Raw genomic sequence first — 26,441 nt, 5'->3', positions numbered from 1 at the left:
TCTATCCTTTTTTTACCCTACCGGGGGGTGAGGGGATAAGGAGTACTTCGAACCACTTAGTTATATAGTACATAGTAAATGCGATAAATTACAACTTGATATCTTAATATGGTGGTCTATATGGACTTTTCCTTATAGACTAATGTTTCTTTTAGGTGATATCTAGCCTCTCTAGGAAGGTTAGAAAGTATTCACGACTTGGTGATTGGGATATATATATTTCTGGCTTAGAACAAGGTAACTTTCAACACCACGGTAATATAGGTTTCCAATTTTCTTGAAAGTAATGTATAGGGTTGGAAAGTCTTATCCATAGCTATTGAATAACAGTCAAGTCAAATTACAACATTGTTGTTGAGATATAAGTAAAGAAAATATCGCATTTACTATGTGTTTCGGACTGTGCCGCTTGTGTGTGCCACTCGCATGTGGAATACGTTAACTAGTTATGAATAGTTCATAGCCTGATAGTTGAGCTATGACTTTACATAATTCTATTGTACATTATACAAAAATAAACTTGAAGCTGTACTCTCGATTTTAGTGAATCCTTCTTAAATGTGGGCACCTACTATTGGCCCATTCAAATGCAAATGCCGCTTCTGTCAGCATTGGCGTCAAAGCATCATAATCCAATAATAAAATTCCCCATAAAATGTAAGCCTGATAGCCTATGAACTTCCCCGGGAAACTAAATAGAAAGCAGTTCGGGCTCGTGTTGATCCTACGTGGCCCCATATTAGCGCGAACGTCGTAAAAATAGCATCTCTGAGCATCTTCAAACCTCATGGATTTGAAGATTTACTAGTTATATCTTGGTAAATTATTTGCGCGATTGATATTTTCTTTGGGTAAATGTGTCAGTTCAAAGGGATCGGAGTAATGTGAACTTTTTCATTGACGCCGAGTCTAGTGCTGCATGTCGAAGCGCTTCTTTGTTAGAGCGTCTCATCTTGAGGGCAGTGCTTCAACCCCCACTCGGGGGCGGTTGGGTCTGTACTTCGTACTTTATCTGTGAATATTCGCTTTCTATTCTTCCAAAGCTTTTTGGGATTTCGCATTTTGCATTTCGCATTTTCTGTTGCCTTCCCACTTCTCTGCTCTCGAAGCTGGCTATATCTAATTATTTTATACAAAGACATCGGGGAGTTACCTAAAACGGGTATTGAATGAGAGAATTCTAGCGACAGTATCTTTTGTACTATCTTTTGTGGCGGTTCTTTGTCTTTGTCTTTGCTTTGCTTTGGAGCATTCACATAAGACAAAAGTGCCCCAAGAATTCAAACTTCAATCCACCATACCTGCTATGGTGAGACTCTTGGGATTCTTGCCATTTGCGATGTTGGATGCAGATACCCCGGACCCCATTAGAGTGGAAAATACCCCAACCTCGGTGGCATCAGCAGGCCAGGATGTGGCGATCACGACGACGCCCGGCGGAAACAACAAGAATCTTGCACTAGAAGCGTCAAGTTGGGTAGATCCAGCAGCGACAGTGACAGGTATCTATCCTGGAACGGTTTCATGGCCCTCAGCCAGCGACTTGACCACACCTCCAGCACCAAGTGGGACATCTACTGTCGATGGTATCAGTTCAGAAGCCATTCCAACCAGTACACTGGATGCAAGCTCACATAATCCACCATTATCATCAACACAAACAGCCTGGACCGCACTGTCAAGTTTAAACTCATCCTCTGTCACATCCACCCCAACAACAACTACAATCTCGGCCTCATCCTCATCTTCAGAAACAACATTAGCAGCTAGCGACTCAACCGCTTTCTCCGGCGGTCCATCAAAAACAACAAAAATCGCCATAGCAGTCCCAGTCTCAGTAATCGGTTTAGCTCTTATCCTAGCACTCCTGTTCTTCCTCTCCCGCCGACGACGCCGCGAAAAGGAACGCAATTCACTGCCACCACCTTACGATATAGCAACAGGCCATCGAAGCGCGGTATCAACACAAGAGCTAATGATATCTCCTAAATCCTCGACACCGGAACCAAGACGTTCAGTGCCGACCCCGGCAATGTCTTCAACGGCAACATCCATGCCCTTGCCCATGCCGCGGATCCCGATTATCAGTATCTCGCCGTCGACGGAAAGTCGGGGCCGAACGCCTACTCCTGATCCCAGTCCTGGCTCGGGCTCTGTGCACCGCATGCCTATGACCCATGGACCTGGTGACTCTGAGACGGAGCTTGGTGTTGCAGTTGCTGTTCCGATGGATCAGAGGCGGAGTGCTACAGAACAGGATTTGAGAGGTCGGGTTGCGTCTGTTACCTCATCGAGGGGTCCGTCGCAGTTGGCTAGGATGCCGTTTGAGGATTTTTCGGATGATGAGGTTGGTATTGGTGTTGCTGTCAGTGGTTCGGATGATGATGATGCTGTTTCTGATGTGTCGGATTTGGATGGACGCAGGAGGGAGAGGGAGTTTGATGAGGTTTCTGTAGTTTCGTCGTTCGATGAGGTGTCGCCGATAGGTGAGCAGGAGAGGAGGCGGTTTCGGGGAGTTTGAGGGTGTCAGTAAGATGATATGATATAATGAAGCTAAGCTTGGTCTAGAGCTTCTTTTATGTGGATTTCTTTTGGTCTACTGGCGTTTTCGTTAGTTCAATTGGGGTTTCATTGTGATAGGCTACAAGTTGTGTGTTTCAGACTATGTACATGAATCTTGGAATATGACTGCAATGATATCCTGACCACATTACTAGTCATAATACTGGGAACGTCGAGCCCATGTGCAGTGTAAAAATGAACTGTTGGTGCTGATTCTTATTCCGTTTGTCTTCCACCACCGAAGTCAGCCTTGTGGGCTGTGGCCTTTCCGTGAGTCAACTCCCGAAGAGCCATAGTGGCGTACTGGCTTGAGCCCAACTGGAATTTTAGAACAACGGCCAGCTTATCAGCCGGGGTCTCGTCGGTCATGGTGGTATCGGCATTCTCATCCTCAGACTTCAGCTTTTGCAATTCCGTCTTAACAAACTGCTCATCGTCCTTGGAATAAAGCTTCACGTCGAAAGAGTACTTGTCTCCGATCATACGGCTGAAAATCTTGCGGTAGCCGCCGCTCAGACTGATGTCCTTCCACTTGCGGCGCATGTTGGACGGGTCAAGGCCACCACCCTGCTCGCTTTCCATGAAGCGACGATAGAATTCCTTCATTTCGTTTTCTGGGTAGATAATGTCATATCCAGGCTGGGGAAGTACCAGGTCAAAGATGGTATATTTGCCACTGGCTGCCTCTTCGGCCGTCAGGGCACGTGCCCGCATGAACATGTCATCGGCCGCAACGGCACTGTCCTCGCCCTGAGGAACAACAATAATTTCACCGTCAGCATCGACAGTCTCGGGAATCTCTACTTCAGAGGCAGATTCCTTATCACGGTGCTCTTGGATGATGACGAGATCGCCTTCCACTACCCGATCGCCGTAGAGTCGCCAGCGCTCGCTGGCAGCAAAGTTCCACACAAGCGACTGGTATGCGTGTACGTACATCAATCGGAGGTTCCGGGGAATACTCTGCAGGGCACCCAAATAATCCTTGTTGCTCCTTCCGAGGTGGCGGATTAGATTGTTTTCAGCGGAGAACTTGCGCGGGATCTTTTGCAGAGCGTCTGTGACGCTACCGCCGGTCTGGAAGATATTAATGGCCATGGCGCGATCCTTGTCATCAGCACCGATGTTAGCAGTAGACATTTTCCCCTCCATTGCCGCTTGAAGAGACTCAGGAGCATACTGCAAAATAGCATCGCATGCGCCCTTGAAATCTCCCTGCAGCATCTTGACGCCGACTATGTCCGTTCGGGTTGCGAATGTTCCAAATCGCTGGAGACCGTAGTAGTTGAAGTATCCCCGCTGGTAGAGGTTCTTCAAAGAGGTACTGATGACCTCGGAGGCCTTGGCAATTGCAGCCTGGGGGTCACTCAGACTCACGCCGGGAATTTCAACGTCGCGCAGAGTAATCACAAACTCATTGCCCTGCAAGTCTCCAAGCTCCAGGCCTTGCTTGCGGTACTCAAAGTCTCCAATATAAGCATTGCGCAGTTCCGAGTTCACTTGTGCAAGGCGGTCGACCTGAACGCGCACAGCACAGGCACGCTGGACGGTCACACCCCGCCTATCCTTGGTTCCGGCGAATTGTAAAGCCTTGGGGTTCATTCTCAATGAGCGAGCGATGTAGCCGATAACTTCCATTGTGTCCTTGTTCTCCTTGTAGATGGTGAAATGCAGGTATGGCCCGCCGAGTTCTTCCCAGTTTGTTCGGTGGCCCTGAATCCGGCCATTGGCTCGTCCTGCGGTCGCACCGCGCTTGAAACGGTTGTTCGCTGCGGTGATTGCCATATTTCCATCTGCGTCGGTAGAAGACTCTAGCTGAGAGTTGAAAATGCGACGGATGGCCTGGTGGATCTTGGTGCGAAGGTCGCGATCAGACACGGCAACGGTGACGTTTCCAAATTCACTGGGTCGACCCTTTGGCTTAGCCATAGCGATCTTGTGGAGCGCAATTATTTCAGCGGCGTGTAGAGGGCCAAAGTATTCCTCCAGAAGAGTGTGATCCTCTTCCGAAACCTTGAACTCAGCTGGTGTTTCCGCTTCCTTGGCCGGAGTACTCTGGGTTTGCTGTGTAGCCTGGGGTTCCACCTCTGGGGCTTTTGGTGCAGGTGTCGGCTCACTCGTAGTAGGTGTAGAATTCTCGGGATTGCTGGGCGTATCGAGGCTTCGGAGGTGGACAACTTCGCCGGTGGTCATGATCTCGTTGACCATGAAATCCGTGTATCTGCGCATGAGTATTAGCGGAATCCTTAACTAGAGTCACGCGATAACTTACCTCTTTTTCAGGACACCCGAAAATCCCTCAGTGTCGTTGCTCACAAACTCGGTGATACCGACTTCGCCTTCCTTCAGAGCCTGCGCATCGGAGACTGTAGCGCTCGGAGTCTCAGTTGCGCCACTAAAGGCAACAGCGACCTCGGTTGAGCCTGCATCTTCGGTCTTCTGTCGCTTGCGCGGAGACTCCACGATATCTGGCTTCTCCATATTGTCTCAATCGTTCGTAATGGGTGGGGTTGGATGGAGAAGGTTGAGCTTCAGGAACTTTTCTTGACTGATTGGGTTTAGCGCAACAGGGCCAAGTGTGGATCAGCCCTACTTGTCGCATTGGGATGGGGGGCCTTATACTTCACTATACTTCACTTCTGCATTCACCTCATTGAATGTTTGACCCTTTCAGTTATCAATGGGCCCATTCAGAGGAGCCTAATTATAAACTTATCTTTATCTATCCAGTGTCATATCGTAATCGCAAACACAGTTTTGTGAATACAAACTATTCCCGATATCTTCAATGCCCCGAATAGAATTAATGTATTATAGCAGCGGTGTTACAATCAGTCAATAATGTACAGATAGAAAGAACCTCAAGTGCCAAAGCTAAGGATTTTTTTTACAGGTGGAACAAATTACTGAGAGTCATTGTAAAACAATCGCATGTGGACACTTCCGATGAAATTACTATCACGTAAAGTAGCTCTCGGATTTTGATATCATCCCCAGCTAACCATTGTCGCCATGCATAGGTCTGTTCCCCCAATTGATGTCTCGGATTACTGGAATAAGGTTCAGACGTTTATAGTTGACCAGGAATTTGGTGCCCACGATGATCATTTCTCCAAGTCTGTGAAGACTAATTTTGAAGGCCAATTGTTTCATATACTAGTATCGTATATTGGTTCTATCACGAGACAATTTTTATTCAAAGTTCTATAGATTCTCCTCAGGAAGAATGGCCACATCTAAATTGAACAAACTGCATAAGCTTACCTCAGATCGGATCGAGTTTTTCGCAAAATAGCTAGACGAATTTGAAAGCAGATATGGCTTCCTTTGGAGGTTTAGATGAGGATACTTAGTACCTTCGTGCTAGCTCCTTGAGTGCTAAACAAAATTGAATATAAACAAGAGAGCAAGACATAAGGAAACTATTCAGTTTAAAGAACCGACGCATATATTGCAAACGAAGGTACGCAAGACCTCAATATTATATGCTATGCATCGCCCAAATATAGAGGGGAATTCCCATCTCTAGGGTGTTGCTAAAAGCACTACGCGCCAGAACCAGGACAACCATGAATTCTAAATCAGACGTTCTGACAGCGCAACTGACTGGACGTTGCACATGCAACATACCGAAAAATTCGCTCAATCTCCGATTCCAGCTGAGAAGTTAGGCTAATTGGTCTTGTACTCTGGAAGGAAGATGAAGCCGAATCTCGAGGTATAAAATGGAGGTATTCGCCCGCTGTTCTGGATATCAGTTCTATAGGAATCAACCTTCCATCTCTACCAAGTTTAGCCTCCAAAGTGACTCGGTGAGACTTGCTACTACCCACCCTCATGACATAGGGCAATTGAGCTAATTATTGAATGTGATTACACAATAGCTCGATCTAAAATGAAGTCCAACTTCCTCATCGCACTCTTCAGCTTGGCTGTGGCCGCTGTTGCTGCTCCTACTGGTATCTCACCAACTATTTCCGCTCTTTATTTGTCTTCTAATTGAGTGATCATAATAGGTCCTGGCGGACTTGGCGGCGGTGGTGGTGCTGGCGGTTCCGTGAGCGGCGGCGGTGGTGGTGGCGGTTCAATCGGCGGAGGGCTTGGTGGTGGCTTTGGGGGTGGCTTCGGCGCCGGTGCCGGTGCCGGCGCTGGTGCCGGTGCTGGCGAGGGTATCTAAAAGGATCTTTTGAGGCTGGACTAATGCGTTTGGCATTGTGTAGTCCGTTGAAGCAGTCGCCTGATAGGATAATAGGATGTTAGGACTAGGAATAACAGTTTCAGCCCTACTTGATTTGCATCCATGAATTTGAAGAGTTCAGGTGATTTTTTCTGTGCTTTCGGCTGTGAAGTAGATGTTGTTTGTAGTACTAGAAAAAAAGAGGGACCAAAGATAATAAAACTGCTAACGCTCAGCCCAAACTCCATTGTGATTCTTTTTCTATCTTCCAGGATGTAGTGTGTGCATGATACATAGGTTGCGTTAGGATGAAATGCTCTGTACGAGTCAAGTGAAAAAAAAAGGAAACAAATGTAAAATGCATGGTGAAAAGAAACAAGGGGATGGTTATTTTACAGCTCATCTTTGGGAAGATCCTCCTTCTCCTTGGGCTGATCCTTGCCCTTGCCCTTCTCGGCCTCGGGCTTCTTCTTTTCCTTAGATCCCTTTTTACCACTGCTGCTGCTCTTCTTCTGCTGGCCAGCGTTTGCAGTCATCCTCTCGTACATGCGGTTAAGGATGCGCTCGAATTCGCGCAGCCGCGAGTCGACCTCCACAACGGTCAAAGTAGGGTCATCAGACTCAGAAAGCGTCTCCTGCAGACTGAGCTGGGTCTCGAGCCAAGGGTTCGTGGACTCGTAGGCCTGGGTGATGGCCGTGAGGTCAGCGGGAGTGAAGAGGGAGTACTTGGGACCTGTGGGCTTTGCCGCAGCAGCACTCTTGGTAGATGTGGTAGAAGATGAAGAAGCGGAATATGCGTCTTCATCCAGATCGTCGAGACCCTCGTCAGAGGCGGCGGGGGCTGGGGTCGATGTGGTGGTCTCGGTGGAGGTGGAGGTGGAGGTGGAGGAGGCGCTTGAGGCCGAGAGGGAAGAGGAGTAGATCTGCTCGTCATTGTCGATCTGGTTCTTAATCAATTCCTTCATGGACTCGGCGTTCTTGAGCATGTCCTTGAGCAACTGCACGCGTGCTGGGCGAGAAGAGCTCTCCTTCATCCGCTTCAGCGCAGGGTTGACGATGGACTTCAGATCCTTGAGCTTCGACTGGAAATCGGCAGTCTTGGCATTGTCGCCCTCTTCGTACAGCCAGTCGCTGGCTGCAGAGACTCTCTCGGAGAGAACAGTCAGCTGGTCGGGCTTGACTGCCTTGATGAACTCCTCATTATCGGCGAGGTCTCGGCTACGGTAGATGAAAGATTCCAATTCATTAAGAGCCTCTTCGCGCAGGATGCGATCACGGTCGGAATTATCGAAAGCAAGGAGGCGGCCGTTAATGCGACTGAGCTCTGCGACTGACGGCCGTGGAGTTCCAAGCGCTACAGACTTCAAGCTGATCGGGATGACTTCAAGCTTGACCTGAGGGGTGGCTTTTGCGTCCTTCTTCGCGTCCTTCTTCGCGTCCTTCTTTGCGTCCTTCTTTGCATCCTTGGTGGATGTGGTGGTGGACTTGGAACTGGCGGAGGATGTGGTGGAGGACTCTGTCTCGGGCTCGAGGGTGATCGATTCACGAGGCTCGCCATCTTCGCCGAGGGGCTCCTGCTCGTCCTTCTTGCCAAGGCCGAAGAATCCCTTAACGTCTTCGACAATTCCCTTCTTCTCAGGTTCCACCTCGCAGCTAACGGTACCAGCCACAACTTCGGGAAGACCGTCCACGGGGCTGAGGCGAATCGTAAACTTGGTGGTAATGTTTGCAGTGGTGCAGCCAAAGTTATCCTTGAGCTTGGCAACAGACGCAGTAAGGTTCTGAGTCTGGACGCTGAGGATAGGCTGTTCTTCATCCTGGGTAACATGCTGGCCGAAGCTGAATTCGAAATCCTCCAGGTTCTTCACAGTGACTTGCTTCTCAGGACCGACTTGGGAAGTGGCGGTGAATAGTTTCTGGTTTCTTTGCTTGCCGTCCGAGTTCCACTTCAAGGAGATGGGGTACGTAGCGGCGTCGCCGGTGCGAATATCCTTAACACGGAAGCTAGGGCTCAGAGCAGCTCCCTTGAAGGCAGCACCGAACACTGCCGCCTCATCAGCGTTAACATTTGTTCTGATCTTCTTAGAAGAACCGGCGAAGTTCTCCAATTGCTTCTGGACGAACGGAGTCCGAATGGCTCCACCGTGAAGCACGATAGATTCGATATCGCTCAATTGGAGGCCAGCCGCTGTCAAAGCCTGCTCCACTGGGGTTCCAATGCGGGCGACATGCTCAGCAGCCATTTTCTCGAAGTTGGCACGGCTCAGCTTGTACTTGAAGTTGACATTCTCGTCGTACAGTCCCTCAAAGCTGGTCGAAGTCTCGGTGTTGGCGCTCAGAACCTGTCGGAGCTTCTCCGCATCTTTCCAGAGCCTGGACATAGTCTTTCCATGGGCCTTGATCTCAGCTGGAGTAACCTTATCCTTGAGCTTCTTGTCCTCGACCAACTGGGCGACCATATCGTTCACAATGAGATCGTTCAGGGAGTCGCCTCCAAGTGACTTATCCCAACCAGCTCCAACAACATGAACTTCCTGGATAGTCTTGTTGAATTTACCAATGTCCTTGACCTTGCGGCTCTGGAACCGCAAAACACTCGCGGTCGTAGATCCAGCACCCATGTCATACACGATGTGGTATTCGGGCTTCTCGCCATCAGACACGCTGGGGAAAGTACGGCTGGTGGCGTAGTTCAAACCGACAGCCAATCCATCACTAACAAGAGCCTGGATCCTCAGACCGGCCAGCTCAGCCGCCAACTCGAGGCTGCGCTTCTCCTCCGCGGTGTAGAACACAGGATAGGTAATGACGACATCGCGGACATCGGATCCCTTTCCAGCCAACGTATCAGCATTAGCCTTAATCTGCTTCAACTGCATTGCCAGAATTTCCTCAACCAAGAATGCCTCTTTCTTTTGCGCCTCTCCTAGCCGGTTGCTGCGGAGAGCAACAGAGCCACGACCATCGGGGGCGGTCTCCAATTTCAATGCGGGGAACCTGCTCCAATAGGCCTTGACTGCCTCCTCGTTGCCATCATTGAACGGAACGCCCAACAGAGTCTTCAAGTTGATGTAAATGTCGTCCGGGTACCGAGCCGCGAGGGCGAGAGCATCACCGCCATAAAACCGTTCGGGGAAAGGCGCATCGCTCTCTCTTGTGGGCTTGAAAGCAACCGCAGCGGACTCCTTGCGTTTCGAATCTTTAGTGAGGACGATCTCGAGCGGAATGCCGGGTTTCACGAGAGCAGCCTTGAAATATTCCGTACCGATGTCGACGCCCAGAACGGCCGATCCGGCGGCAGAAGCTGGCCCAGCGAAGCCGAGAAGGAATACGAGGAATGGGAGGACCACGAGGGATAGCATTGGCGAGCTCGATAATTGTCGGCGATTTAAGAACGCCATGATCTATGTTTTGGCTCCGGGCTGCGGGAGTCAGCCAAATTGCCGATTCGGGGAGTTGTTTGTAGTTTCAACAGGAAAAATCACCCTTATGTGTACATATATAGACAAACTGACAGATATTCAATCACTCTACCGGTTCGCCGAATAGTGTTTCGGGGTTCGGGCTAGCTTTGCGCCAGATGGATGGTCGGACGGAGCTATGGGGTAGCTCGAAATTGGTGTTAGGTTGGCGGATGGGTAGTAGGGGAGGAGGAGCAGGAAAAGAAAACCAGGAGAATGACTCAAAAATTAGGCCATTTGAAAGCAAAGGGATACTGTGGCCACTTGGCAGTAACGTAACTTGAAGCCTAAAAGAGCTGTTGGATGAGGACACGGGTCATCATGCAAACACACCGGGAGATGTTTGATGTTTGCACCGCTTATCGTTATCGCATTATGTCACAGCCCTAATTTCGAACAGGGTTGAATTGTATACCAGACGACTTGTGAACGTTCTAATTATAATCATGATGGGAAATGCTGGTAATTATTTCAAATAAATATCAATTCATAGACTAATGTATATATGACTATAATTAGGGTTCCATAATTATGGATAAGGAGCGTCGAGTCATCAAGAAACCCATTAATAACCGCATCCTTCAAGGCCGGATATGCGAATACAATTTTTTTGCAAGTTTGTGTTGCTTTTTTCGTGCATAAAACCCATCGCTCGGTTTCTCACAAGTAACTGCCAAGACCGATGATATCATACCACGTCTGACATATTAACTTCCGTGTAGATCAATTAGAGCAAAGCAAACAGAAGAGCCAGGCCAGGTATGAAGGCCGCCGCAGATTTTTGGAGAGCTGGAGCACTGTTGAAAGCAGGAGAAGAGGAAGCAGGGGGGGCGGAGGTGGAAGAAGTGACGGGGCTCGACTGTGCTGGTGCAGTAGGCTCAGTAGCTGGAACACTGGTTTCAGTAGCGGGAATGCTGGGCTCGGTGGCTGGAGCGCTGGGCTCGGTAGCCGGAGCAGTGGTCTCAGTACCAGGGGAAGTAGGCTCAGTAGCTGGAACACTGGTCTCAGTAGCGGGAATGCTGGGCTCGGTGGCCGGAGCAGTGGTCTCAGTACCAGGGACAGTAAGCTCGGTGGCTGGAACACTGGGTTCAGTAGCCGGAGGAGGCACCACGACAGAAGTTGTGGAAATAACAGGGGGAATCGTGTGCTCGGTGGGAGGGGCTGTGGGCTGAGTGCAAGCCTCAGTGCAGGTGGAAACAGACGTCACGGTGATTGTGCTGGTTTGGGTCACGGGGTGGGTGTAAGTTGACGAGCCGCTTGTGACGGTACTCCAGGTGACTGGTTTTATTAGCAATTGTAACTGATGGAGTAGTCAACTTTTTACTCACTTGGGCAGGTAGTAGTAGTGTAGGTGGTTGTCACGATAACCGGAGGAGGAGTGCCTGTGGGGGTCTCGGTCTCGCAGGGAGTGGTAGAAGCGGGAGGTGTGGTGGGAGTTTCGGTCTCACCAGTCGTACTACTGACAGGGGGGGCAGTAGGAGTGTCCGTCTCACAGGGGGTTGAGCTCGGCGGAGGAGAAGTGGGAGTATCAGTTACATAGGGAGTTGAGGTCGGCGTCGTATAGGGAGGTAGAGTTGGAGGCAAGGTTGTGGTGTCAGTCTCACACGGGGTTGAGGTAGGTGTCACAACTGGGGGAACAGTAGGGGTGTCCGTCTCGCACGGGGTTGAGCTCTCAACGGGCGGGGTCGGAGTATCAGTTTCACATGGGGACGAGGTAGGTGTTACAACTGGGGGAACAGTAGGGGTGTCCGTCTCGCACGGGGTTGAGGTAGGTGTCACAACCGGGGGAGTGGTAGGCGTCACAACCGGGGGAACAGTAGGTGTGTCCGTCTCGCACGGGGTTGAGGTAGGTGTTACAACCGGGGGAGTGGTAGGCGTCACAACCGGGGGAACAGTAGGTGTGTCGGTCTCGCACGGAGTGGAGGTCTCAACCGGCGGAGTGGTAGGCGTCACAACTGGGGGAACAGTAGGGGTGTCCGTCTCGCACGGGGTTGAGGTAGGTGTTACAACCGGGGGAATAGTGGGCGTGTCGGTCTCGCATGGGGTTGAGGTATCAACAGGCGGGGGGGTCTCAACAGGCGGAGGAGTTTCAACTGGAGGAGTCTCAGTCTCGCAGGGAGTGGTCTCTTCAGGGGGACCACCGCCGCCGTGACCACCATCACCGTGATCTCCATGGTCGCCGCCCCACGAAGGACCACCGCCGTCATGGTCGTCACCACTGCCGCGGACAGCAATGTGAGCCTCACCAGCATGTCTGGGAGTAATGACCATGCCGGATGCCAAGGTTGCGGCGTAGAGCAGAATAATTGGAGCACCCCGCATCTTAACTAGCGAACGAGTGGTTGGTATGTACTGGAATAGATAGGGCTGATATGTTCCTTGAAACGAAGGACGATAGGAACCGTAGCGAGAGAGTTCCTAAACGGGCAATATAGACAATTGAAATATTTCTAGGACCGAGGCTGGGAGCAGACGGGGGAGTAGGGCAGGTTTATATGTGTATGCCTCCTCTGGGGTAAGGCCTCCTCGGAGGCCCAATTCCTGTTTGGCTGCTTCATTTCATAGCTCCATTCTGTTGGCCATTAGGCTAGTGTGGACCAACCTGTTCCATATTGGGCACTCAAAGCAGAAAGTCAGAAAAAAGTGGCGCTCATATTCTAACGCCAACCGGAATTGACATGAGCGCCCAGTATTCAGCAGTCGACCCGCATATTCACAGCCAAGAGGCTGGTCATGGTGTATAGTATACCAGAAACCAGATGCAGAGGTGAGAGCTAGCGCATGTACACGGGCCCGGTTGACTAGACGACCAGGTACTAGGGTTGAGCCAATGATAACTTGACAAGGTCTCAGATATTGACGTCAACCTGGAAAAGCAGAGTTGAAATATTCCGAAGTCAAATTGTCCACAGCCGGATGCATGGGCGGATCAGCCAATTGACTCTGATGATGCAGGTCGGTTCTTGGCAATGCGGGAGACAGCTCTAGGATTTTCCATCACAATACGGAGGACAGAGAACAGAGGACAGAGGACGTACGCAGGTTCGCGTAGGATTTGCCAGTTTTCTGCTTTTCTTGTTGCCTCTTTCCATTAGTCTTGATACTCCATAGCGATATGAAGCCTATGAAAATGTCTCTTCCACACGTCATGAGACTGAGCTATGAATAACTCTTAAGTTCAGCCCAACCCATGTGTCCAAGTATAAGTGTGGGGAAACATCACAAATGACAGACGTGGAAATTGGAAATATGTCTCGAGCAAAGTAAGTGAGAGTGAACCTTGGAACTCTGGTAAGGCATAGAAAGATCGGAGAGTAGCCCGGTATCAGTGCCTGTCTAGAATCCCGAGGTCTAGACTTGGGTCATCAGGGTCTATTCCAAGATGATCGCAAAATGGCCGATCGTTCTCTGTGGGTCGGTGGTAGTATGTTGGTAAATGTGAGTACACTACTCCGTACTCCCTACCCAGGTGTGTAGGTGCGGAGCACGGAGGAGTACGGAGCAGTCACAACCGACGTGCCCCTGGCCAAGTGTATGCAGGTGACGCGGGCCCCAACAATTGAAAGTGCCGTAAATGGGCCCATGTTAAGCCAATGCAGGACAGTGGATATTGTGGGACAGGGCCCTATTCTTCCCCAGGCTCTGCATTATATGTTGTAGGAAGTTTATCTACTTCAACATTCTCCTGGTCCAGACTGTTGGAATTTTAAATTCAACTGATGACGCTCTCAATCCTGTTTTGACAACAGAAAGAAGAATAATGGTGGGGTAGGTGAGTTGTTAGACATTAGGAATAAATCTACATGTCTGCCCCCGCTACTATATAATATAATATACACTGCACGGGCGTTGTACATTTACTTGCATTATTGCACAATAATCATATAAGAAGCCTTTGCAATCCTTGAAATTATTACCAGCCTTCTTCCCGGATATTCTTTTGAAAGGGGCGAGGTACGGAGTAGTCGTCCACCGTTCAGAAATGCGGGGGTATTGTTACCAAGGAAATATCTCATATGTCTTCCAAGGTTCAAATACCTTGGAAGTACCTAGAATTAGGACATATGTCTTAAACTCTACATGACTTTGGGTCTTGGGGAAAATATGATGGAAGTCCCCAGCCTTGTAAATTGGAAAGAGCTCAGGAGGCTGGGTGCACATAGTTGTTTTCCCGTCTATGCATAGGTGGCGCACATATCCCACTCATCACATCCGAACAGATAACGGTGAATGCTACTACATGTGGGGTGATACTTTCCACGAAGTGGGCCCCAAGCCACATAATCCTTCTAGGTCTTTTCCTGGGGTACGGAGTACACAGTGGTGATATTACATACTCAGTATACTCCGTATTGGACCTGTGTAATGGTCATAAATTACCGCCCGAAACCGGCTATATACCCTGTCATTTTTTTGATTGCGATGATATCAACATAGGGTCTTATCTAGTCTTATCCAATGAATGTGTCTAATCGTCTTCATCGTCCGAGCCACTACTCCATCCCGTCTCGTAGTACTCTCGAATCTCGCCAAGTCCATTTACCAAGGCCTCACGCTCATCGACTGAGACCAGGCGTGCGGCAGTTGCCGAAATAGCCTTGATCCTCTCAGCTGTCCTTGTCGACGCGGTCAATGCGGTAAACACATTTACTCCAGTACCTGTCTCCGGGGTGGGGAACATGTCGTGCGGGAAACTGTCAAGAATAGGCATACTGAGCGGCGTGTGGAAACTATAATGGTGCCATAGAATGTGAGCGTGCTGGCTGAGACAGTGAAAGTAAATGCGCGAAATGGGAAAACTACCTTTGCAGCATCGACTCCGAGTTGTATCTTCTAATTTTGCGAAGGTACCCAACGTCCCTGCCCTCGATGGACTCACTGTCCCTTTCCGGTTCGTCTCCACGGGTTACCTGAACTTGGTTAAAGATATGAGCGCCCTTGTTGTACTCGCCGTTATAGGCAAAGTCAATGTCAAATTCAATTTCGGCTTTAGTCGGCCCATCTTCATTGGTGGCTTCCTTGGTCTGACCGTCATTGACTTTGATTTTGTTGATGGAAGACTGTAATTCGAAGATGGTGTGCGTGCCATCTTCCCCAGCGAGAGAGGCCTCGAAATGCTGATATGGCCGCAATCGGGACGGCAGTGTGACCGTCTCAATAGCTGAGGCTAGCAGGGCAGTTTTCTGCCATTCTGATTGGCGATCGACATTGAGATAGCCGGGCAGCTTCTGCGGAATATCGATAATTGGAGAATAGAGCGAGGCCAGTGGGGAGATCGAGCAGAGTGACCTGGCCTTGTTCGTATCCTTCTTGAACTGGTGATGCTATATAAAGTTCGAAACTTAGCCAACCGAGCTCACGATTCTTCAAAATGCCACCACTGTGTCACTTACCCGCTGCGTCCTTGTGCCGTCTTCAATAGCCCACATCCAGATACTTTTCTTTCCGAATTCGTCTCTCAGTCTTTCCATATACTGCGCAGCAAACCCGCCCCAGGCATCATCTGACCCGGAGAACAGTTGCAGCGCCCGCAAGTGGTCACATTCTTCAAGGAGAGGTCTCAGGTCACGGTCCAGCAGGTCATGCTCCTTATCAAGGTCTTTGAATAACTCTTCTCCGACATTCCAATCCTCAAAGGGCATGGTCTGGGAGTTTAGGTCGTATTCATTTAGCTGAACAATAGACCTTGGATGATAGTACACTCTGTTGTAGTCTGACCAGTAGCGAACGGACTCTGAGGTCAGCCGAGGGGCTGGAGTGCCCAAATCCAAGCTTTTCTGATATTCACTTTGTTGAATTGGAGTTTGCTTTTGGACTATCTCTTGTCCATCCCTGCCAGGTGTTAGTTTGAAAGACGGATCTATCGATTTGAGCCGCATACCATAATCCTTGGCCTGCTGTGGAGTCTTCGCTCAGCTCGTAAAGTGCATTGTATCTGCGCAATGTTCCAAATCCGCCCTTCAAATCATAGATTACTGTGCGTGGAGTGTAAGTTTCAGAGCCATCTGCTCCAACACCCGGTCGGAAGTGAACATCATGATCAACATCAGACTGTTCTCCATCGTATGTAAAGTAAGATTCCTAGTTATATATCAGATCGAAGTTCACGTCTGACTGTAGATGACAGTACCTGCAGATTCCAAAAATGTGTTGCTAGATAGTTAGCCCGCTGGCCAAGCTGAAGTGTAACAATTTCATGCATATTGATGGATGAAAATGGTAACTTGCATTGTAGCCCCTCAGTTAATATTTGATATCGACAATGCCCGCCTAAAGACGCACAGACATAACCAAAAGATGACGCTAGGCCTGATGTGGGGGAGTACCGCACGTGAGTGTCTAACCACATGTGGGAAGGTGCAGCAAGTCACCAGGGCAACAGTCACATGATCATTCCAAAGAGGGCAATAAACATGTTTCTGTGGGTGCGTCACCACCCTAACTCCACAACGGTGATTTTCCCTCGTGAATCTCCTTAGTCCTGTGATGATTCTTTGAACCTGTGATCTTCATCGGCTGGATCCATTACTTGTCACGAAGCAGCTGCGATGGAGTCTCCGACACGTCCCATTCTGAGCCCCTCAAAAGCGCTGCATCCGGTTTCACCGGAACGCATGAATCAACAAACCATACCCGCCTCTCCCTCGCTACCTTCCGATCTCCTCACACTACACCACAAGAGCACCCGAGGTGTTTCGGAAGTCCAAGCTAAAGTGGCGTTTCTAAACGGCCTCTCTCGAGGAGGTAACCCTGCCAACTCTGCCGCAAATAATGCCGCCTTACAACGGGCTATCATGGGCCGCGAGGAAGCAGAGTCCGCCCTAGCCACCGCACAAGAGGATTTATCCGAAGCACAAACACGAGAACGCCGGATCAGTGAACGCCTCGAGTCATTGCTGGAAGAGCTACATGGAACGAAAGAACGCCAGGCCCACGAACGATCGATTTTCGAAAAGGAAATCCGGAAAGCCCGCAAAGAAGCTTTTCGGGCGGGATCAACCTTGGTCAAACTTCAAGAAGAATTGAAACACGCGAAATCAGAGGTCAGAGCGCTGAAAGACGACGTGGGAGCAGAACGTGAGGCGAAGGACAAGGCCAAACAGGAGGCATTCGAACGCGCCTATGCTCTTGCTGGTCTTACAGAGGAACTCGAAGTTTTGAAAGAGAAATTCCGTGCCCTCGAAACAGACAACCACTCGAGCACCCTCGAAGTCCGCGCCCATGAGATTCGGAAAGAAGACTTCGGAAGACTCTCAATAGCAGAGGGCGACCTCGCGTTTTTGACCACCCCACGCAGACCGAAACGAGCCGCTGCGGGATCTGTTCGATCCCCAGCTCCGGTACGCGAAGAAGATCACGCCGAAGCCACTCCTCCCAAACGCCCACGTTTGTCGGACTGTGCCCCAAAGACGGAGAATGAACAACCCGAATCCGAAATGGCTGCTGAAGTGGACGAGGATTTGTTGGAAGAGATTAAAGAAGAGCTAGTATTTGAGCGTCGTCGCAGAGTCGCAGCCGAAGATATGGTGCATTTCCTGAACATCGAGTGCCAGTTTGAACGCTGCTCTTGCAGGCTTGCTGAGAGCCAAGGTCGTCGCTACATTTATGACGCTGATTACTATAACAAATTCCAAAAGCCTCAGATTGAGGCGGAAGAGAAAGCTCGTGCTCAGCAAGCCAGTATTAAGCAAGCCAGTATTCAACAAGCCCATCCTCACCGAGCCAGCACCCCCGAGGCCAGCCCTCCCCCTCCTCCCCCTCCCGTCCATCGCTCTCCTGTTCACCAGGCCACCACTCCCCTGGTGAGATCTCCTCAGCATAGCGTCCACCAGGAAGAACCCGAGCCAAGTCGTACACCGCTGGCTGCACCGCCTGTTCCTGTCCACCAGCACACCGCGCCTACTGTGAAGGCCGAACCTACGGATCTCCCCAAGATGCAGATGCCAGCCGAGCCCCTGGTTATATTTTCTCCAGAGACCGGGACATTCACGAAATTCCCATCTCCTCTCCGAGATAATATCAGGCCTCTGCGGTTGGATTTCTTCGACACACCTGATCTCGCCGAGCCCCAACCGGATGTCCACAAAGGCCATGCTGATGCCTCTGTACCACCCGACCAACAGGTCGACTCGTTCACCCCCTCTGGGGAGCCGGCTCGGGCTAGAATGCCTCGTCCCATCCCATCAGATGGTGTCGCCGAACACTCGCGTGCACCACTGTCCGTGGAGGCAAGACCATCGAGACGCGTCGAGAGAGATCCCCATGGATATCGCCAGCCCATCAACCCCCCAAAGAGAGCTCCGTCCCGACAAGAGCCACAGTCACAGCGCACTTCGCACCCTGGCGTTCCCGATACACCTATCGACCGCGAACAAGCACTCGCACAAATCAGGGCGCGACGGGGCCGTACCCATAGCAAGCAGCGATCAGTCAGTGCCAGCGAGCCTGGCCGCGCAGCCCGCGCCTCGGCGGGATCCAACCCGACCCCCGCTCGGGGACCTCGACGTCTTCCCAACCCCAATCTTCGGGCTGATTCGAGGACTGAGAAAGAACTTGGTGAACGCCGAGATATGAGTGCTCCTGTTCGGATGTTCCGACGTTAATGAATGCGCTGGGATGTATATCTCATGATGCATATTTATGTCTTTCTTTTGCATGGTCTGCCGGTGCTTGTCGTTTCCTCTAATACCCCCCGGCGCTGCATCAATTTGTCTTTATTTCATTTGCATGGCGATTGGAAGCAATATGTTTTGTTTGTTTTGTGTTTGGATCTTTTAGCTCCGATGTCATGAGCCTCAGTATACTACGGATTTAATTCCCCAACTGTCTGTCCTTCCTTTGATTCCACTTTCGGCTTTACTGTCTGTCATTCTTTTCACATTTCCTATGTCTGTCTCATTTTTCTTCTTCTGTACATAGATTTTGATTGATGAGAGAGAATTCCACTCTTTAAATTTCTTTCGAATGTCTTTTTCCACAAGATATTTTGCCCACCTTCGCAGTTTCATACATGAACGACAAGAAAAGGTTGGAATGGCCTAGTCAATTTGTGAAATCGACTTTTCTATGTATAACCAGGGATAGTATACTAAGGCTTATCACATCAAAGCTAAAAGATCCAAACACAGAATAAACGAAACAATTGCTTCTGATCGCTAGACAGCTAGAATATAGACAACTTGATGTACTCCATAGCGCCGGGGGGTATTAGAGCAAACAAAAAGCACCGGCAGACCACGCAGAAGAAAAGACATAATATCGCTCATTGTGACAGATGGTCCAAGGCGTTCAGTCTTGGGTTCTGATTTTCCGTTCCTTGTGGTCTTTGTCGTCGTTTTGAACCGTATCGCAACATGAACTTAAAACCGATAGTCCACTCGCGGAAAGCAAACTGCTGATGTCTGTGCTTCCGTCTTTTGCCAGTAGGGGGTCAGCATTATCATAATCTTGTAGCAGCTTTTGGATAATTTTGGCACGGCCGCTAGCATTCAGAATGTTCCCGATGGCCGCATGTACCGCTAGAAACTCTGGGTTTGGATCTCTGAAGCGGGCGTCATGGTTTGTAAGGGTGATTAATGTTTCCATTGGGTATTTTAGAAGGTAGGAATGATTTGGGAATTTCTTCAATCGATACCGGTTTGGTACTGTGGTTGCCTGAAGAATGAAACGAAATTTGCGGAATTCTTCATGAAACACAGAAGCCATCATCAGTATATTGTCTTCGCGATTAACATCCCCAAACATTAGGTCAAGATGGGAGCGTAAGCTTGGAAAGAATTGAAAAATGTTGGCCCATACTTCAGGCATTCTATGGTTGTCGTTTCGAAAACTCCCGAGGGAGAATGGAAGAATGTCAACTGCCTGCAACGAGTGCACAACTCGTCCAGGGGGGTATGGAGTAGTTCCAATATCCTAGCATTTTGTCAACACACATTGATAACCATCACGAGCTAAGCAATTCTCACGGAGTCGCTGTTGGTCAATGTGTCACCGCAAAATGTCACACTCATCAGACAATCAGAGGGAGATATAGTTGTTGGATTGCAGTTTTTGGTTCAAGCAAATCTTTTGAACACTGGAAAGACCGACGATGAGTTTAGGTAAGACATTTGTTTGTTGGTTACTGCTGTAGCCAAAACCTTTACTAATTTTCCTAGGTTCGCCGATCGAGTCCTCACCAATACGGGGAGAGGAAGTGATTTCCGGTGTTTTCCCACCGATGGACAACATAGGGCGCAGAAGACCTGTGTCTAGGCTCTCAGCATGTTGTCTAATTTCATTGTCATCTTGATATCCAGATAAGTCTTCTGTGAGAATACGCTGCCCATCTGAGGGCAGGTACTCGAAGACAATCTGGAGAAATGAGCGTGTGTCGTCTGCTGAATGTAAAGGCTGGTAGCTCTCTAAAATATTATTCAGAGATACTTGGCGTTCGATGAAGGTGGATAGGTCCGACATTGTAATACGAGGCAAACAAGCATCAAGAGAAGGCTTGCTGAACTTGGGTAAGGGGTTTGTGGGTCTTTGCTCGACGAGTCAATAGGGAGACAACAGCGAAAGGAAGTTGTACTATGGAGTATGTAGTATGTAGGTACCTTGTTGTAGGCTTGAGATGGTTGGAGGAGAGATGGACGAAAGAGGGGCCCAGCTGTCATATTCATGTGACATCTACGGAGTACAGAGTACAGCAAAAAGAATTAATTTCCCAACTAGGTACGGACGTACTCCGTGCATGTCCTCATGTCCTTCCTTTGATGCAATTCGGCTTTAGTTACATTTCCGCTGTTAAAAGAGTGAATCATATCTTACCATACAGTCCAGCCAGATCTAGAATCAAACGATCCATACGAAAATATGTGTATTGACATACAATATATAGTTAATATATGCCTAACAAGAAAGAAAATCCACCCACGAGGATTTTCACAAGAGAGATCTCAAAGATAGAACAGAGAACCAGCCCCTACAAAACCGAGATCCCACAACATCTAATCCTCGCACTATCAACCTTCGCACCACGACCCCACCACAAAGAAACCAACTCCTCAACAAACACCCGGTCCGTCGCACTCCAAACATCGAGCCCCATCTCCGCCATATCTGCCACCGTAATCGTGACAGTTTCATGCGTACTGCCGTCTCGGTGACCAGCTCTCGACTCATGACTCGCAGACCCGCTCACACTCGACCGCTGTCGGAGCAAAGGTGAACTCCCCTCGTCGCCGTGGATAGACTGGCGAGACATGGAGAGCGAGGCATCGGCATCATCATCGTCATCGATGTACGGCGCATCATTATACGCATCGTCGTCGAGGTCGCTATCATAGCGCGCGATGGCGCCAGCCAACGTCACGAAGATCTGCGACGTCAGACGACGGAAGTATGCGACCAACGCGACTTCGAGCGGCTGCTGGTCTTCGGTGAGGGGGTTGCGGGGTGGGTCGGGCTGGGAGGTTGAGTTGTAGGGGGAGCGGGAGAGACTCTCGACGCTTGCCAGAAGGCGGGAGTCTTGTTCTATCTGCTGTTCTTCTTCTTCCTCTGATAGGCCATCGCGGTTCTCACCAGCGGATGCCCACCATATGAAGGAGGTGTAGGCCAACCGGGTCCAGGAAATAGGCTCGACGACGGCGCTGGAGGAGTAGGTTGAGTCCGAGTCTGAGGGCCCTTGTTCTGGGGATGTGGGGCGGTCGTTCGAGAATTGGCGGAGTCCGCGGCGGAGCATCGAGTAGCGGCGAGCGTCACGCTGGGTTGCTTTGAGCTCGATTTGTTGGGTTTGGTTGGGTTTGCCGCCTGTTTTATGGACTAGAGAGATTTTGGGGAAGGCTCGCTCCGCGGTTTGTTGTGAGTATGGTGGGGGAAGAGTGACGAGGACGTCGAAGAGATCGGGTTTCATGGTTAAAACGGTGTCGGTGGAGCAGGCGATCCAGCTTGGATCTGTTTCGAGATCTATGATGCTGCGCGAGGGATCGAAGGAGGAGAGGTAGGGGATATCATGGATGCCGACGTTGAAGAGGGGACGGGGGCGTAGTGGTGGTATACGATCGTTGGGGAGTAGCTGCAGGAGGGAGTTTGGCAATGATGCTAAGAGAGATAGGTCATATACTGAATCTGAATTAGCAGTAGATCAAATACAATGCGCATAGAGGCGTACCGTAGTTGCAGGATGTGTGCACAGGAGCTTCCCCCATGAAGAGAATCCGTTTGCGCAGCAAAGCTGCTCTGTGGAGGGGGAAGATCAAAGGTCCGAAGCACTCCGTGAAGCTCGGAAGCGATGAAGCAGGGTGGAAGGGTGTCAGGGCCGGCCTGAATGTTTCCAATACCATTGCATCGCTGAAGGCGCGGTTGTGGCTGGAGTGATCTAGTCGCTCACCGGGTCGGAATCGAAGACTAAGAGGTGAATCGAGGGGGGAGTCAGGCGTTGAGGGATCGGTCCCTCCTATCCTATATGTGTCCCAATAATCGCACAGATGCTGCATATCCGACATGTTCTCGGCGTATTTTCTATCGAGCACCAGTGTCAGTCGGGATCTGGTCCATTGCGGGTGCCTGGAGATACGAACAGCGTCAGTTCCTTGAGTCTTGGAGCGTGGCGCCAGCTCTTCCCAAGTCGTCCGGTGCTCAGGGGCACCAGAACACCGATCGCAAACATATTCGCATTGCGTTCGGCCTCGGTGGCGGGATGGTTGAGGAACGCGCTGATACCAGCATACTGTTCATGGACGAAGTACCTAGAGGAGCGCGTCAGCAAATCTCAGATCCAAAGCTTTTGCAGACGTTGAAAAACATACACCAGGTCTTCAGTCACATTGTGCAACCCCGAGGGCAGTGATTTGTATTCTACAACCCCTTCGACCTCAACTATTCAATCCGGAGTCAGTATCGCGCGTCGGAGTGATTGTAGCCTCGACTGGATAATTGATTGCTCACCCCCCGGCACAGTTCGCTTCCATGAGACGACATATCTATTGTCGCAGAATATCAGTGATAGGTTCCTGACCTTGAGAGCTGCGATGCCCAGGGGAAGGTGTAATACGTACCCGGCTCTGATGTCGAAGCTGATGACGAACAAGGCGGCAATGGCTGGCGGTGACTCCATAGTGGAACGTGAGACATCAATGCCCAAAGGCCTAGGAGATTCAGATACCATTATTAAGGAGAATCATGGGGTGCGACGCCATTCGAGCAGTGTCGGGGAATCACGGTAAGTTGAGGGGTGCGCCTCGTAAGGGGACCTTGGCTATGCGGAGTTAGTGCCTGAGGCAGCATCCCGGGATCTATACCGACATCGGGCAAACTGTCCATTCACCGTTTCTCATCGCATGCTCTCTCGGTACAGAATATACCTCGATGGCTTCAGTGCCACTCTGGGAATACTCTTTAATGTAATTGTGGAATCCTCACTCCGTTTGTTCTCCCTCAAACATCCCTCACTCAGCTTCGATCGCCCCCTGATTGACGATCCCTAGAGGACCAACGCCATCATCCATCCTCCAGCTCTTCTGACAGATAGATTCCTCGCGCATAGTTGTAGCCTGGTGAGATACAGATGTTACCTGAGCATCACCAGTGTTTGAGGGAAGTCCTCCTGGAATTCGTTGTAGACTAACCAACCGGAATTGATGCTCGCGTGATAATGCTTAGGCTTCGCATTATCCATTCATCTAGCCAGAAGTCATAGACCTCTCCTTGGGATAGAATTCTCACCATCTCCTCATGTAGCACCTCAAGCTCTCATTCTGGTAGTCGAATGGCAGCATGTGTCGGGGTGCTTGAGGATAGGAAGGAAGTGACAAGCACTCATTGTCATCAAGTGAGCTTATTTGATGATGATCATTGATTTTATTGTCAGCTTTAACATTTTCCATAAGATAGAAGATCTATCTATAGATTGGTTGCCAATATTCTCGAAAACAGGACTTGAAAGTGAACATTAGAAGGAAAAACCTTCCAAGATCTTCAGTAAATTATACTTGAGGTTGCATAGATCTAGTAGCTTCGTTGTGTTTTCTAGGCTTCGTTGAATGGTCATAAATGACTGCCAAGGTTCTTCTGGTGCTTGATAAAAAAAACAGTAGCAGCCCCGATATCAAAGAGGGCAATTTTATGTTTTAGGAGAAAAATGTGTTGCTTTCATGGATTATAAGGGTTGTCCAAAGGACCCATTGATTATATCAAACAATTCAATAAATGTGTATATCTACCATACAGATGGCCTTCCTATCCTTCATACTTAATTAGGCGTTCTCCTCACGAAGACGTGCCAATTTCTCTTGGTCAAAGATACCAGGACCTGTGAGCTCGTTCTCCAGCGTTGAGATAGAAGGCACGAAGAAATATTCTCCTCCTCTTTGAACAACCCAGCTGTCCAATGGCATGCGTGCCTCGGTTGGATATTTGCCATCAGGGAGACCGATAGACCGAGGGGGGTGGTGGTCTAGTCTCTGGCCCACAAACGCATCAATACCCGGACCCTCACCACCAACAAAGTTGCTCTTGCGGTCGGGGAAGTGGTGGTTGCTTGCCCAGCCTAGAAAAATCAAATTAGCTAGGGGCCCTTCGTCACGCATTATGCATGAGTTAAAGTTTTGAGCTGCTTACGGGTAGTCAGGAAGTTGAATCCGTTTCGGATGTCACTCTGGTAACAGACAAACAGAAGCCCACGTTCCTTTTCCTCAGATGACTTTCGATCAGTCATCTCTTCAGCCGAGACTTCGTCGCCATATGGAATGCCACGACGGATAATAACAGCATGATCGTGCTCTAGGTCAGCTCGTGGTCTCATTTTGCGGGTGTGTGCTGCGAAGGGGCACTTTTTGTGCTCCTCGATGGGGTGGTAGTCAAAGTTGTTTGATGAAAAGAGGCTTTCGTCCGAGTCATCATGAGGAGACTCGTCCACGGGGGTTCCTTAATATTGTTTGAATCAGCAAATTGCCGTAGTAGGCTTTGAGATGCCACTAACCGTTCTTCCATCTTCCCATCAAGTATGCAGCAAGCTTCTCGGCTGGCTTGGGGTGGTCTTGAGTGAAAGGTGCATGCTTCGCATTTTCCTCCATGAACCTATATACTTGTTCAATACCAAACAGGATAAATTGAAGCAGCCAGATGTCACTCACTCGTCAAATTCAGGAACAAGTTGCTGAAGGTCGCGGAAAACAAGGAAACTGCCATCTTTGGCCCATGCTGGTTGGCCCATTGGGTCCCCCTCATGCCCGCAAACAATTAATCTGCATTTGATCAGTCTGAGAATCGTTTATTCAATGACGATGAGCACATTTACCCTGACTTGGTGGCTTTGGGTTCCTTTCCTACGGGTTGTCTTTCATCCCAGCCCTCAATTATAGGCTGACTGATTCCATCCTTGAATCCGAAGCTGAACATAAATGTAAGTTTGGCCCAAAATGGCTGCCAGGGGTTTGATAAGTACTTACTGCTCTTTTCCTTTCATAGCGCCTGGGCGAACCTTTCCTTCTCTGACCAGGGTCAACTCTATAGAAGGGTTCTGGCTGAGGACATAGGTGTCTGGGTTGAGAGGTACTCCCTCCTCGGCTAGGAAATGTTGCTTCACCTCACTGATCTTGGAATCCAGATCACGCTTCAGGCTTGCGGTGACCATAATCACACCATCAATGAGTCTCTCGTTATCACTGGTGGGCTGGTATTCCTTTCGAAGCTCCTGGGGATTGTCCCATCCCTCGCCCACAAGATCCGCGTACATGCCCTTTTCGAACAGTCCACCACGAAGTTGTTGCTTTCGGAAGACAGTAGATAGCTGTCTGTCCTTTTTAACAAGAGTCTGATCATTGGCATTCACAAATGCTCCAAGCTATGAGCGGCGGGTTATCAGTATTTGTTCAATGCCAGTGCAAACAGTTGGGATGACAACTCACTGCTTCAAGACCGGTGGAGGTAAAGGCAATGTTAATTCCCGGTAAACCTTGAAGCTTGGCTGATCGCTTTGCTAGTTCGGCCTCCTTCTTTGCCTTTTTAATGGCCTCTCCCATCTCACAGGCATCTTGGCCCGTGGTGATCTTGGGGATAAATGTCTTTAGTCGGTTCTTGAAATCAACTTGGTTGCGAACGCGGAAAAAGAGGAACGATTGAAATCGTTTGGGGAGACCGGGCCTAATGGAAATAAGTATGTTTGAAAGATCATTCAGATATATGATTGTTCGGTAGCACGGGAAACTTACCAAACATCTCCCTGAATATTTGACTTGATTGCTGAAGTAAGACTCATGATG

At 49.6% G+C, this 26,441-nt stretch overlaps 9 protein-coding genes across 9 annotated transcripts; 3 read left to right on the top strand and 6 right to left on the bottom strand.

Moving 5' to 3' along the window:
* Nucleotides 1-1,306: 1,306 nt before the first annotated feature.
* On the top strand, nt 1,307-2,521 carry PEX2_076740 (uncharacterized protein; the record flags this gene model as incomplete). Its single annotated transcript, XM_016744944.1, has 1 exon — nt 1,307-2,521. One exon carries the CDS (start codon nt 1,307-1,309, stop codon nt 2,519-2,521), a length of 1,215 nt encoding a protein of 404 aa, XP_016598537.1.
* A 257-nt stretch (nt 2,522-2,778) lies between these two features.
* Nucleotides 2,779-5,043, bottom strand: PEX2_076730 (pseudouridine synthase PUS7; the record flags this gene model as incomplete). Its single annotated transcript, XM_016744943.1, has 2 exons — nt 2,779-4,783; nt 4,835-5,043. 2 exons carry the CDS (start codon nt 5,041-5,043, stop codon nt 2,779-2,781), a joined length of 2,214 nt encoding a protein of 737 aa, XP_016598536.1.
* A 1,414-nt stretch (nt 5,044-6,457) lies between these two features.
* Nucleotides 6,458-6,739, top strand: PEX2_076720 (uncharacterized protein; the record flags this gene model as incomplete). The annotated part of the gene is made up of 2 exons (XM_016744942.1): nt 6,458-6,521; nt 6,579-6,739. 2 exons carry the CDS (start codon nt 6,458-6,460, stop codon nt 6,737-6,739), a joined length of 225 nt encoding a protein of 74 aa, XP_016598535.1.
* Nucleotides 6,740-7,131: 392 nt separating this feature from the next.
* On the bottom strand, nt 7,132-10,101 carry PEX2_076710 (Hsp70 family protein; the record flags this gene model as incomplete). Its single annotated transcript, XM_016744941.1, has 1 exon — nt 7,132-10,101. One exon carries the CDS (start codon nt 10,099-10,101, stop codon nt 7,132-7,134), a length of 2,970 nt encoding a protein of 989 aa, XP_016598534.1.
* An 826-nt stretch (nt 10,102-10,927) lies between these two features.
* PEX2_076700 (uncharacterized protein) lies at nt 10,928-12,522 on the bottom strand (the record flags this gene model as incomplete). The annotated part of the gene is made up of 2 exons (XM_016744940.1): nt 10,928-11,478; nt 11,529-12,522. 2 exons carry the CDS (start codon nt 12,520-12,522, stop codon nt 10,928-10,930), a joined length of 1,545 nt encoding a protein of 514 aa, XP_016598533.1.
* Nucleotides 12,523-14,668: 2,146 nt separating this feature from the next.
* On the bottom strand, nt 14,669-16,402 carry PEX2_076690 (misato family protein; the record flags this gene model as incomplete). The annotated part of the gene is made up of 5 exons (XM_016744939.1): nt 14,669-14,930; nt 15,004-15,524; nt 15,594-16,032; nt 16,082-16,281; nt 16,331-16,402. The coding sequence occupies 5 exons, from the start codon at nt 16,400-16,402 to the stop codon at nt 14,669-14,671; spliced, it is 1,494 nt and encodes a 497-aa protein (XP_016598532.1).
* Nucleotides 16,403-16,748: 346 nt separating this feature from the next.
* Nucleotides 16,749-18,803, top strand: PEX2_076680 (uncharacterized protein; the record flags this gene model as incomplete). The annotated part of the gene is made up of 1 exon (XM_016744938.1): nt 16,749-18,803. The coding sequence occupies one exon, from the start codon at nt 16,749-16,751 to the stop codon at nt 18,801-18,803; it is 2,055 nt and encodes a 684-aa protein (XP_016598531.1).
* Nucleotides 18,804-21,163: 2,360 nt separating this feature from the next.
* Nucleotides 21,164-23,296, bottom strand: PEX2_076670 (uncharacterized protein; the record flags this gene model as incomplete). Its single annotated transcript, XM_016744937.1, has 6 exons — nt 21,164-22,302; nt 22,352-22,701; nt 22,761-22,928; nt 22,989-23,058; nt 23,128-23,162; nt 23,238-23,296. The coding sequence occupies 6 exons, from the start codon at nt 23,294-23,296 to the stop codon at nt 21,164-21,166; spliced, it is 1,821 nt and encodes a 606-aa protein (XP_016598530.1).
* A 1,138-nt stretch (nt 23,297-24,434) lies between these two features.
* Nucleotides 24,435-26,437, bottom strand: PEX2_076660 (Dyp-type peroxidase; the record flags this gene model as incomplete). The annotated part of the gene is made up of 8 exons (XM_016744936.1): nt 24,435-24,727; nt 24,799-25,104; nt 25,160-25,257; nt 25,314-25,424; nt 25,478-25,570; nt 25,629-26,023; nt 26,088-26,322; nt 26,391-26,437. The coding sequence occupies 8 exons, from the start codon at nt 26,435-26,437 to the stop codon at nt 24,435-24,437; spliced, it is 1,578 nt and encodes a 525-aa protein (XP_016598529.1).
* Nucleotides 26,438-26,441: the final 4 nt, after the last annotated feature.

The sequence above is a fragment of the Penicillium expansum genome (assembly GCF_000769745.1).
Source record: "Penicillium expansum strain MD-8 chromosome Unknown contig267, whole genome shotgun sequence".
Lineage (NCBI taxonomy): Eukaryota > Fungi > Ascomycota > Eurotiomycetes > Eurotiales > Aspergillaceae > Penicillium > Penicillium expansum.
This window is presented reverse-complemented; position numbering and strand designations above follow the sequence as displayed.